The sequence below is a fragment of the Anolis sagrei genome, chromosome 1 (assembly GCF_037176765.1).
Source record: "Anolis sagrei isolate rAnoSag1 chromosome 1, rAnoSag1.mat, whole genome shotgun sequence".
NCBI lineage: Eukaryota > Metazoa > Chordata > Lepidosauria > Squamata > Dactyloidae > Anolis > Anolis sagrei.
In genome coordinates, this window is record NC_090021.1 from 228,758,500 (window position 1) to 228,772,139 (window position 13,640).

Below are 13,640 nucleotides of genomic sequence, written 5' to 3' on the forward strand. Positions count from 1 at the left end.
AAGATTGGCGGTTCAAATCCGAGGAGCAGCATGAACTCCTGCTGTTAGCCCCAGCTTCTGCCAACCTAGCAGTTCAAAAGCATGCAAGTGTGAGTAGATCAATAGATACCGCTTCTGCAGGAAGGTACTAGTGCTCCATGCAGTCATGCTGACCACATGACCTTCAAGGTGTCTAAGGATGACGACGGCTCTTCTGCTTAGAAATGGAGATAAGCACCACCCCCCAGAGTCGGACATGACTAGACTTAATGTCAGGGGAAACCTTCACCTTTACCTAGTAAGACATATTGGTAGATGAATGTCTAGGGTTCCTAGCAGTCAACATACTTGGTGGCATCACGTCCCCTTTGCAACAGCATTTTAAACATTATTCAAAGCACACAGCTTCTTCAAAGAAACCAACAAAAAAAACCCACTTGAAAAGAAACAACCCAAATCAATTTATTGGTAGTTTTAATGGTAAAGAAAATCGAAAGTGTGTGCCATAAACACACTGGGCCACAGCCAAAACGCTGGGTCTTGCTTCACATTGTGTTACTTCAAGCTCACAACTAAACACGCAACTCTACCTGGCTCAAGGGTCCATGTTGTAAACAGTGAATAAAGTCACAGGGATAACGAAACTTTGTGCAACTGCAACTCATATAATCCAGTTCAAATAAAATAATCTGGGATCAGATCCTGGGATATAGAGCAGTGTAGATCCAGCCTGCTTGTCTGGTGCTCCATTAACACACATTAGTTAAAGCTCTCCAAGGGTACATCTATACTGTAAAATTAGTGCAGCTGGACACCACTTTAATGTTGCTGAACCATGGGAACCATAGTTTTACTAGGTCTTTGGCCTTTTCTGCCAAATAATTCTGATGCTTCACCAAACTATGAATTATGATTCCACAACATTGAGCAACAGTGGTTAAAGTAGTGCCAAATTACACTATTTCTTAGGCCACTTCTACACTGTCATATAATCCAGATTATCAAAGTAGATAATATACATTTATCTGCTTTGAACTGGATTATGAGAGTCTACACTGCCATACAATCTAGTTCAATGCAGATAATCTGGATTTTATGTGGCAGTGTCAAAGGCACATTAGTCCCTAGCTGAAAAAACGGATACTAACATCTTGTTTTTTGACAGAGGAAAGCCAACATACATGTGCAAGGCAACTATGAACCAATTCAAGATTGACATCCAGGCTGAATCTATACTGCCATATAAAATCCAAATTATCTGCTTTGAACTGGATTATATGGCAGTGTAGACACAAATAACCCAGTTCAAAGCAGATAATGTGGATTGTTCTGGATAATATGACAGTGAAGATCAGCCCCAGATGTGGGAACTTTTGGCCTTCCTAATTTTTTTAACACCAAGGCTAAAGGGCAATGGGAATTATAGCCCAAATTATCTGAAAGATCAAAAATTCATTGCTTCTCTTTGGGAAGAGGGGGTTTTCAAATTTGTCCATCAGGCCATGTTCTTTTTAAACAGAGAAACTCTAAAAAAAGGAGCAATTTACAACCATGAAAGGAGAGTCACAGTGTAAGATAGGTTTTCTACTCCCTTCCATATCCACTACAAATATCTGTAAAATCTTGAGAAATTTTGTATAAACATCACAATCCCTTAAACAGATTTAGGTGATGTAGCCATAGCCACAGAGGCCTTGGTTGCGCCTGAGGTGAGGAAAGCGATTATAGCCACAATCCTCACTGTCAGAACGGATAAACTATACTGAAGAATCAAAACTTAGAGATTTTGTGCTGTCTTGTCAGGCAAAAATGGCAGGGTGAACCAATTTACAAGCCTGCTCCTTTAAATGCAGTAAGAAATCTTAGAGGGAAGAACATACAATCCAAAGAATTGTATTTCTCTTCTAGTGAAAAATAACTAATCTGATGCTGCCAAGGATGCATCTCCTTCCAAAATTAATTCAAAAGCTGGGGCCTTATAAATGTTTAACTGATGAGGCAACACTGAACACAGCAGGGCTTCCTTTTAGGTAAACACACAGAACTCGGCTGCATTGGCCGTCATTCAAAGGCCAAGACTTCAGCAGCCTCTTCTGCTGAGATGAGGGAAACTCCAGATGTTTTGGACTGCAGGTACCATGGTCATGCTGGGTTTGGCTATGCCAAGTAAGGTTGATGGAGGCTAAAATATCTATACAATCAAAGTTTCTCTGCCCCTGCCTTACTACAGACTTCTCTTTCAAATGCATTGGACTACATTCCCCAACATCATGGCATTCATGCTAGCTCGGATGATGGTAGATGTCATCCAACACATCTAAAGTTCAGAGGATGCTTTCTTGTGTCTAGATCTTTGGTCTTCTGTGTGTTTTGGAGTTCAGCTCCCACAATTCCTAAGATGCCTGGGATTTCAAGGCAAGAACACCTGGAGGACCAAAGGTTGAGAAAAAGATCTAGAGAAAACCAGAGGTCCGTCCTACTTCTTAATGTTTTCCTGGTACCTCTACTTTAGGACAGTGGTTCTCAACCTGTGGGTCCTCAGATGTTTCGGCCTACAACTCCCAGAAATCCCAGCCAGTTTACCAGCTGATAGGATTTCTGGGAGTTGAAGGCCAAAACATCTGGGGACCCACAGGCTGAGAGCCACCGCTTTAGGGCAAGCCTGGAATATACATCCCAACAATGTCTGGAAGTACACACATCCCTAATCATGGAACTTGGGGTAACCGGACAAATCTTGAGGGCGACATATAGAACCAGTTTTCATTCCACATTCAGACAAGAGAATAGGAACACTAAATGGTGATTAATGCTTCTAAAGTCATTTGCTAGGATTGCCAGGTGAAATATGTGTAGAAGAAGATAATTCATCAGAAATTGCTTGGCATGCAAACACCACCTGCTGAAGTTTCAATTCAAGGAACAGGAATCTCGCAACTTCATCATTAAGGTTGATCATTTTCTGCCTACTTTCAGCTTTATAAAGCAAACCTATGTGTGATTACTCAGAAGCAAGCCCCTTACTTTCAGTGGGATCTACTCCCTTGTGCGTTTCAGATTGCTAAGTGAACTACAGAGACAGGGTCTCTGTGCCTTTACAGGTTGTGTTTATTTTCTGCATGATAAACACCACTTACTGAAATTCCCTTTTCTACACAACCATTAGACTGTAGTCCAAATGTAATGAACTTTAGTGGTTCAGCCTTCAGTTACTCACATTTAAGCACAGCTTGGAAAGTTACTTTTTCAGACTATAACTCCCAAATCCTTGAGCTAATATTGCTAGTGAACAGGATGGATAGAAGATTCTGGAAGTTCCTGTCCAAAAAGTAACCTTCCAAGCTCTGGATTTCATCCTCCTCCAGGTAGAGTTACATCTGTGTAAGCATCCATTTCACAGTATGAAAATGGTTTCCTTAAAAAATTAGCCTTTGAGAGGTTCTCAAAAAGCTCTCACTCACTTGAGGTTAAAGAAATAGTATGTGATATTTCAAACTTTGTCAGTTTTGTCCTTTTCATACCACATGTTCTTTTCATAATTTTAACACATCTGAAGAAGGAAACAACATTTCTTTTATTATTTCTCAGCAAACTTTTTGTTCTTTTGAGGAAACAGTGTTTCACGACCTTGCAAACACTGAGGACTTAAAGGATAGGAGAAACACCAAAGTGTAAACCCTGTTAACATGTGGAACAAATATAAGCACTGCAGAACAACAAACAGTATAACACCATTTGCTGTCAGCCTTCCATGGCCTGGTGCCCTGTGCTGGACATGCTCTCTGGGGAAGATGTGAGTTACAGTCCAGAGCAGTAGTTCTCAACCTGTGGATCCCCAGGTGTTTTGGCCTACAACTCCCACAAATCCCAGCCAGTTTACCAGCTATTAGGATTTTTGGGAGTTGAAGGCCAAAACATCTGGGGACCCACAGGTTGGGAAACACTGGTCTACAACCTCTAAAAGGCACCAACTTTAGGAAGACTGTCCTGGCTACTTAATCTAACAATAACACTTAAATTCTGCCTCGTGATGGTAACTCTTTACTATAGTGACAGACTACCAGACAGGAGTAAAAGGAAACCACGCAACCATATGGACTGAATTAAACACCCCATAGTAAACATGTACAATCATTTCTACAAGTAACTTTCATATAATACCAGTAGTAAGAAGCCATCTATCCGACTGAGAGGCCTCCTTTGGGGACAAGTAACACATTCACAGTTTTCCTACTCTGTTCTCCTGCATCTGTAGGAAGGACAGCAATTGTTGACTTGAACTCTTATATAAGAATTTGTGCTTTCAGAAGCGGCTGCAGAATTGCTGGAAGCTCCACATGCCTAAACATGTGCCTTCCAAGAACATGTGTCATAAATCCATGCTTGGCCCACTTGTTCGAGATGCTTTGATCTCCTTGACTGTAGAGACTTTTTTTTTTTAAAAAAGGAAAGGTAACAGGCCTTGTAGGAGAAGAGCGGAAAGGAGATAATTCTTAGTAGTATGTAGTGTTAGCTGCTGAAAGGAAAGGCAAGGGTCCCTTCTTGTCTGCTTGGAAAGTGTTGGAAGACCAGACAGAGCCTCAAAATTCACCCGTGTGCATTAGTGTCTCCAGGGAGATGGACAAAGGATTGCAATTGTGCTTATAGCAAAATCCAAGAGATAGCTTCCCACATTACCACCACCTGAGTGAGAAATAGGCAGGCATACCCAAACACAATCATGCACGCTTCCTGTGCATAAAATTATGAAGCTTATTATGAAATTGTGTCTGAAATCAGAGATGACAAGTCTCAGTGTCTCTTCTAAGCTCTGGCCTATGCTGCTGAATCCTCTCTTCACCTTGCTCCCAATAGGTAAGCTCCAAAATAACAGGGCCACAGAAACTTGTTCGGTTTTGTCAGAAAACAAGAAGAAATCCATTACAGTTCCCATGAAATTATCCCTTGACTAAAAGACTGCAAGTATGTCCCACTCTTCAGGTTCAGCAGCAGTTGTAACCAAGCTTTCTGAGAAGGAGGGAGGTTGACTCAGATTTGCCATTCACTTCACATTGGGGGTTACACCAGCATTCAAGTAGATCCCTCTTCAGTAGGGCACAGCCCATTTTGTGACCAGACTCCTCCTTGCAAAGGCCCTGATGGGCTCCTACACACAGGTAAAACCCTGCCCATTCCAGCCTGGCACCATTTCTATTGCTAGTTCGCTTTGTAGACGTCTTTCCGCAGCCGCACTTCCTTCAGCACCCGGGCCCGGAAGGCATCCCAGTCCTCACCACTTTGACGCTGCAGGCCCATGGCATCTTGGATGGCCTGGCAATGTGTCCGAAGGAAGGGGTTGTATTGTTTTTCCTCACCAATAGTAGAAGGACACTGGAGGAGAGGAAGAGAAAATATGAGACATGTGCAACCTCTGAGTGTGGACAATGGGTAGCATGCAGTTGTCATGACTTCTCAAGAAAGGTGTTGGAAGACAGAGATGTGTACAGTCTCCCAGACAAGCAGGCCCATGCTGGGAAATACAACCTGCTACATTCCCCCTTGATCTCAAGAATGGGTTGGGTCTTCCTCCACATTGCACGGGTTGTCAAACTCCCTGCAAGAGCACTACACCCACTCCGAACCCTAACTGGAAACAGATGCCTGGGGGAGATATAGGCAGAAACTTTCCCCAGACAGCTGCTTCCAGTTGGGAGAAAGAGCCAGGAAGCTCATCTTGGGTGAGTGCCAAAGCACCTGTACTGAAGTCTGCCATTGCCTGCTGGACAAAGGGCTGATGGTGGAGAGTCAGGATATAATAAAGGCCACACAGCAACTCAAGGGAAGGGAAAGGAAGCACATGGAGATTTTTTAAATCTGTCATCCATAACAAAAACTTTCCAAAATGTTCAAATTTCCCACATCTCCCAGCTCTTTTTCCATATTGGTTGACAACAGGTCTAATATAAATACATGCATACAGAGCACACTCATCACACACTCCTTACCGTACTTCTCTTCTCAGTTCGCTGTTGATTCACCCATTGTAACTTCTGCAACAGAAATGGGTTCTCCAGTTCCAGAAGGTTTGCAAACATGAGGCACTCTAAAGCATACTCATGCCCTAAAGAAAGAATATACATGGTCAACAATGGGCTACCTACATTTCAAGTTGTACCTCTGGTTAGTCCCAATAAACAGCTCTCTAGTATGGGTTCTAGGTAGAAGGAGGATCTCTATGCAACTGCCGAAAGAGGCCACAAACATTCCCTGGACCTGCTGGAGACTATGGCACTCTTGTTCAGTGGAAGAGAGTTGTAGAATAATATTTATAATATTATAATGTAATGCAATATAATAATAATATATTATAATTATATATTTATATTACATGTAATATTACTAATAATATTACGATATAGCGGTATGGTGCAATATAGCAATGTTTAATGCTGATATTGAACTATGCTCATAATATAATATATTGTATGTAATATATACCTTGTAAGCTGCTCTGAGTCCCCCTTCGGGGTGAGAAGGGAGGCATATAAATGTTGCAAATAAATAAATAAATAAATAAATAGAATAAGCAGTCTTCCAAAGGCAATTGTAGTGTAACACCAATTGATGAATCAGTTTTATATCATGCTTTGTTCTAATATCAGACTCAAAAGAGCTTCCATGATAAAGCTTGAACTGTTTATATAATAAGCAACCCTGTTTTAAACACTCATTTGAAAAGATTTTAAAATATAATACCTCCAACATTAAAACAGCTACCCCATAACAAAACTAACTGATTATAGGAGTTACTTTCATCAACAGCCACATGTTTCCCATTCTTATACTATGCGATCCAGCTACGCTTATACATTTGCCCTCATCTCTTGTACAGAGAAATCCAGCCTGCATCCACACACTAAGCCATGGATTTGACCCTATATCTCAGATTCAAACCCGGGGAGGAAGACTGAGCACAATAAATACTAAAGGATGGAAGACTGAGCACAATAAATACTAAAAGCTATAATTTCATCTTTCCCAGCCATCAATCTCACAGTCCTTTGATGTACTGTAGTCCATGAAAACTTATAGTAGAAAGTTTTTTTCCTGTTAGTCTTAAAGGTGCTATTTTATGACTTCTCATCCTCTGAGCATTTGCTATGCTGTTTGGGGATTATGGTGGTTGTAGTTATCAAACTCTATAGGCCCATGGTTAGAAGGTTCTGCTGCACATTCCCATCAAGCATCTAGGAACCAGGAGTCCCCAGTGGCGCAATGGGTTAAACCTTTGTGAAGACCAAAAGGTTGAAGATTCAAATCCGGGGAGAGCATGGATGAGCTCCCTCCGTCAGCTCCAGTTCTCCATGTGGGGACATGAGAGAAACCTTCCACAAGGATGGTAAAACATCAAATATCCAGGCGTCCCCTGGGCAACACCCTTGCAGACGGCCAATTCTCTCACACCAGGAGCAACTTTCAGTTTCTCAAGTTGCTCCTGACACGAAAAAAAAATCTATGAACCACACAGAATGTATTTGAAGGTGGTCTTTAAATTCACACAGCAAAATACAAAATAATCCAAAATCCACAAAAAACATTATTCCTTCACTGGTCCACCAAAATGCAGAAAATGCATCATGCATTTCAAAAACTTGCACGATACATTTTCTGCATTTTGGTGGACCAATAAAAGCATCACTCTTTTTTAGATTTTGCATTTTCTTGTTGTAATATGAACCCCACAGCATTCTTCACTGGCTGCTTCACTTATACACACACAAATTTTTCTACATCCCCATTATAACCATTGGAGTATGTCAACTCTATCTCCTTAGACATAAGGGCAAAAATAGGTGAAAACTGGACGAAGGGTTGTCATTGCACCCACCTGGCCAAAGCAGCGTATCTTCAGCAAGGTTAGCTGCCAAGTCTAGAGATGTCAACATTGTTTCTGGGGTGCCTTCAAATATCCGCCCTACACAAGAGGAGCAGGGAATTAGGGAAACACAAGAAAAATAGAATGAGAAAAACAACAGCCAAGCCCGCCAGCTACTAACTGCAACTGCAATTGGTCACTTTTACAGTTGAAGTTTTGCAGTTGGGTTTCAGAACCCACAAACTGTGATCTGAGGCCCCACAGCAGCACATTTCAAGTCCAACGCTTTGCTTGCTCAGCATTTTACCACCTGATTGTCTGGACCCTGAACAAACAGCAGAAGATGCCTTTGTCTTTTCCCCGCACATGTCGATTAACAGCAGTTATTACAGCCTGCTTGAATCATTTTTGTCAATCCTGCTGACTCATTATGACACTTGAAAATGACTTTTTCCCCCTTCCTCTTTATGTTCAATGTTTTATTTACACTGTAAGCCTGAGGGCAAAGACTGGTAACATTACCTTCAAGAAAGCTGCTCTGAAAGCCTTTTTACCCAAAGGGCAGGCTGTAAATGGTTTAAAATCAATTAATCGAACTGTTGCTGCCATTGTATTGTCAAAGGCTTTCATGGCTGGAATCTCTGGGTTGTTGTAAGTTTACCAGGCTGTATGACCATGTTCCAGAAGCATTCTCTTCTGATGTTTCGCCTGCATCTATGTCAGGCATCCTCAGAGGCTGTGAGGTCTGGCATCCTCACAACCTCTGAGGATACCTGTCATAGATGCAGGCGAAATGTCAGGAGAGAATGCTTCCAGAACATGGCCATATAGCCCAAAAAACTTATAGCAACCCAGTGATTCCAGCCATGAAAGCCTTTGACAATACAATTATGACAATGTCAGGAATTTCTTACATCTAACCAAATAATAATAATAAAAAACAAGTGGCAGAATCAGGCCCCTGAGGAAAAAAATTCTACACAGACGATATCAAAGGAAATCACTGTGGCTGTAGGTAAATGGTCCTTGAGGTAGAAGTCCACCCTCACCCATTCCCCTTGGTGAAACAAATGGAAGGTGGATCTCTGGGACGATATAGGACCGAACCAAACAAAATTGAACTGCATTGTGATGACCCATCTCCCATCCTAATAGAAGAGAGAAGAATACAAACAAGTTGCTAATAGGAAGGTTCACTTCCCTGTTCTGTTCCTAACCACCTCTATATACCTGAATTGCCTATCATAAACTATTTAATAGTGCCTACCAAAAACAAAATAACTTTTGGTTTGGTGAAAGGTGGCCACATCCATTGCAGACAACCGCTTTAAAGTACAAGCAGAGCCCTGGAGTGGATTCTCCAGACGACTGACATGGAAGCCACCATCCAGCAGTGGTTGGGATGCAGCGCTTTTTGCTTCTCCTGTCCCTCAATCAGTTGCAAACTTACCACAGCCGGAGAGGAAGAGGAGGTCTCCAGAGAAGAGGGAGGCTGGTCCCTCGAAAGGCTTTCCATCCAGTAGGTAGACCATGTGTCCCACAGTATGTCCTGGAGTAAAGAGGGCCTTGAAGTTCAGTCGCCCTATCGTGATGGTCTCCTTGTCTGTGAGGGGGCTAGAACACAGATTTGGGTTTCAGATAGAAGGACATACATATAACCAGCCTCGGGGCCCTTCCACACAGCTGAATAAAATCCCACAATTTCTTCTCTGAATTGGGTTATATTGCAGTGTGGACTCAGGTAACCCAGTTCAAAGCAGATGTTGTGTATTATCTGTCTTGATATTCTGGGTTATATGACTGCGTGGAAGGGGCCTCAGAGGCCTTAGTGTGGTATTTGAAATATTGGGCCCCTCCTTCCCTAACTAGCCAAATATATTCCATAGACAAACAACACAGCATTCAAAGACAGAGCCATGTTAGTCTGTATGAAAACGCAAAGGGATGTTGTAGCATTTCTTATAGAATTAATGTTTGACTGCACTTTAACTGCCATGGAGCAAGGCTAATTTTACAAGGCCCTCCGATTTATTTGAAAGTTGAAAGTGGTGTCAAACTGAAATTAATTTTACAATGTCAATGCATCCTCAGAGAAAAAAGTTGTGAGAAATCACACAGCAGCTTGCCTCAGAGATTCATAAACTTTAGCAGTGCATAATTTATCTGTACAGTTATTAATTAGTTGGTTGCATTTATACTTCACCTTTCCTTCAATGTGCTTAAGGAAAAATGCATGGCTCTCAGCATCCCTTTAGTTCCAAAGCAGCCCTATGAGGTAGGGCCGTCTGAATAGGAGTGACTAGGGCCCCTTCCACACAGCTGAATGAAATCCCACATTATCTGCTTTGAACTGGAATATATGGCAGTGTAGACTCAGATATTCCAGTTCAAGGCAGATATTGTGGGATTTTCTGACTTAATATTCTGGGTTATATGGCTGTGTGGAAAGGCTCTAGGGGCCCTTCTGCACTGCCATACAATCCAGAATATCAAAACAGATAATCCACATTATCTGGTTTGAACTGGATTATCTGAGTCTACACTGCCATATAATTCAGTTCAAAGCAGATAATCTGGATTTTATTCAATTATGTAGAAGGAGGCTGAAGGCCCTTCCAGACACTCCCTATATCCCAGGATCTGATCCCAAGTTTTCTGTTTATCCCAGATTACCTGGCAATGCAGACTCATATAATCCAGTTTAAAGCAGAAAACCTGGAATCAGATCCTGGGATATAAGGCCTGTCTGGAAAGGCCCTAAGAGAGAATGATGGACCAACGTAATCCATATCTCCATAGGGATTTAAACCTGGATCACTTCAATCCTAGTTGTTAAAGTATCACAGCTACACCACTCTGATTGCTGCATGTTTCTGCCTTTCCCCAGCCATGTTTCAGAAGAAGGGAGAAAAAACAGACAGTTGCCAGAACACAGCTGGGAAAATGTGATTTTTTTGTCAACCATCCTGAAATCCATGTAAACCTCCCAGCTCTGCTGTACCAGACAGAGATGAAAGCTAACCGGAGAGATTACTTTTACATTCCAGGTTCGGCATGCCATGCTCATCCATATTGGGGCAGAGGAAGCAGAAAACAAAGGTTACTCACTCTGTCAGCTCAGGGATGTCATCATAACTGCTGCCATAGACTCTGCAGGAGCTGTGCCGTCGCTTCAGTGCTGCATTGCCCCCACTGTGATCCCTATGAGATGAGATTTATTAGTCATGAGGTTACAGAAACTCTGCCTTTCCAGTTACAAGCTCTTCGGCACCAAGACTTATCTTCATATATCTCCATGGCCTACCAACATAATGGGACAGAAGGGCTGGCAATCAGATAAACACCCCCTCCCCTCACAATATTCTTCACTCTGCCAAACATTTATCCCTAATGATTATCACCAAAAGGGGTTGCAATTGACTTGCTCAGTGCATGCATACTAAGGAAGGGGCTTTTGAACTCTTTTGTCTGGACCTCGCAAAGAGAAAGGGAAGGAGGAAGCCCCCTTACCAATGTTTGTGAGTGCACAGGATGGCCTCCAGCGTCACTCCCTCTTTTTCAATGACTGACTGCAGAACAAGAGAAAGAAAGATGTGTCAGAGCAGCCACGATCCTGCATCCTGATCAAAGTAGTTTAAGAATTCTAGCATGAAACATATGAGATCCACAGCTCCATGGCTTTCCAGTTCTTCTCTTCCATAATAGAGTTGGTTGGCTACTTAGCAAAAAAGATTCCTGAGTTACACAGGCCTTTAGTCTGACCCAGAAGTATATCATCCCAAGTACAAACAAACATATAACGGCCTATATCTTATTATAGTCTCAACTAGAGTAGACCCAATTAATAAATTTGAATTATCATATATATTCCAGTATAAGCCGACCTGAATATAAGCCAAGGCACCAATTTTTACCACAAAAACTGGGAAAACATATTGACTCAAGTATAAGTGGAGGGTGGGAAATGCAGCAGCTACTGGTAAATTTAAAAATTAAAATAGATACCAATAAAATTACATTAATTGAGGCATCAGTAAGTTAAATGTTTTTGAATATTTACATAAAACTGTAATTTAAGATAAAACTGCCCAACTCTGATTAAGCCATTATTCTAACCTTCTTCAATATAAACGTGCTTATGTATCCTTCCAATAATAATAAAAAGAGTAACATAATAAATACAATAATAGCAATAATAATAGAGTAAAATAATGTAAATGTAATAATAATAGAGTAAGGTAATAAATAACCCTGACTCAAGTATAAGCCGGGGGGGGGGAGGGGCTGAAAAACTCAGCTCATACTCAAGTGTATATGGTATTATTATTTGTTACTGCCTCTCCTCACAGCTCAAGGTGGGGTACAATGTAATTAAAACACACAGATAAAACATAACATCACTAAAATGCATATATTTAAAATGTTGTCCTAAATTTTGACAGCTCATTTAGCTATCAAATCTTTTCCACCAGGCAATTCCACAGTTGTGGGGCAGCTGATGAAAAGGTCCTCTGGGCAACAGTTGTCAATCTAGTCCTTGCTGCCTGAAGTAAAGATCCTCCAGAGGACCTCAGTGTATAGGGTGGACTATGGGAGAAGGCAATCCTGTAGGGCTTTCAAGCTTATAACCAACACTTTCTACTTTGCCCTGAAATTACTTGGTAGCCAGTAGAGTGACTTTAATATGCTCATTCCAAGATGTTCCTGTAACCAGTCTGGTTGCCCTATTTTAAATCATATGAAGTTTCTGAACTTGGAACAAAGGTAGCCCAATGTAAAGCGCATTGCAAAAGTCCAACCTTGAGGTTACCAGCACATGGACTACCATCTTTAGATCCTTCAAATCTAGGAAGGAATATAGCTGGCATATCAGCCAAAGCTGATAATAAGTACTCTTGACTGTCATATCTACCTGGGTTGACATTTGGAGGGTTGGATTCAGGAACACTCCCCAAGCTGTGAACACAGTCTTTCAGAGGGAACGTTACCCTATCCTGAACTGGTTGACACGTCTCCATCCCCAGATTAGGATCCAAGATGGTAAGCACCTCTGTCTTATCTGGATTCCATTTCAATTTGTTTTTCTTCATCCAGTCCATTATCTCCTCCAGGTATTCATTCAGAGGGAACATTATCCTTAGCTAAGGCTACTTTTGAAGGCATGGAGAAATATATTTGGGTGTCCTTAGCATATTAATAGGATCTTGTCCCATGCCTCTGGATGATGTCTCCCAGCAGTTTCATGTAAATGTTTGTGGAATGCCACATAACTCCTTTTTTGAGGAGCAGTTATCCTCAAGCACCACCATCTGGAACCTGCCTGAGATGTTCAACCAGAACTACTGCAACACAGTGCATCTGATTCCCAAATACCCAGGCATTCAAGAAGGATATCACACTGCTGAGAGATCTAAAAGTACCAACAGAGACACTCCCCCTGTCAGTGTTAGGATGATATATAATATCCCCAGCATGCCTCCAATGACCAGCAAGCCTGAATCTGAGCATACTGTTGCACTCATTCTTAGTCATTGACTTCACACAGGTATCCAACTGGGTTCTGCTAAAATCGAATACCAGGCCAGGAGTGTCTGATCTAACAAGATTCTTGTGTTCTTAACACATCAACACAAATCTGAAGAGCAGAGGTTTGTGGATTTGCAGTAGCAGATCTCCCGCTGTCTTGATTTCCCTTTTAATCCTCTCACTGTATATACAGGAAGAAAGAGCAGCCTACTAGACTGAAAGGCTTCCGCTCTTTGAATATATAAAGTAGCTGGACTTTGGGGAAAGCAATGCTTACTGA

At 41.7% G+C, this 13,640-nt stretch overlaps 1 protein-coding gene across 1 annotated transcript in view; it reads right to left on the reverse strand.

The window, feature by feature from the left end:
- Window positions 1-416: 416 nt before the first annotated feature.
- Window positions 417-13,640, reverse strand: part of LOC132773962 (probable hydrolase PNKD) — a 41,099-nt gene continuing 27,875 nt past the window's right edge. Inside the window, exons 4-9 of the mRNA XM_060773566.2 lie at window positions 11,345-11,403; window positions 10,943-11,035; window positions 9,285-9,448; window positions 7,847-7,933; window positions 5,964-6,079; window positions 417-5,349 (exon numbers count right to left, since the gene is read on the reverse strand). Coding sequence (XP_060629549.2) covers window positions 5,176-5,349; window positions 5,964-6,079; window positions 7,847-7,933; window positions 9,285-9,448; window positions 10,943-11,035; window positions 11,345-11,403 — 693 coding nt within the window. The 3' untranslated portion in view covers window positions 417-5,175. The remainder of the gene's footprint in view (window positions 5,350-5,963; window positions 6,080-7,846; window positions 7,934-9,284; window positions 9,449-10,942; window positions 11,036-11,344; window positions 11,404-13,640) is intronic.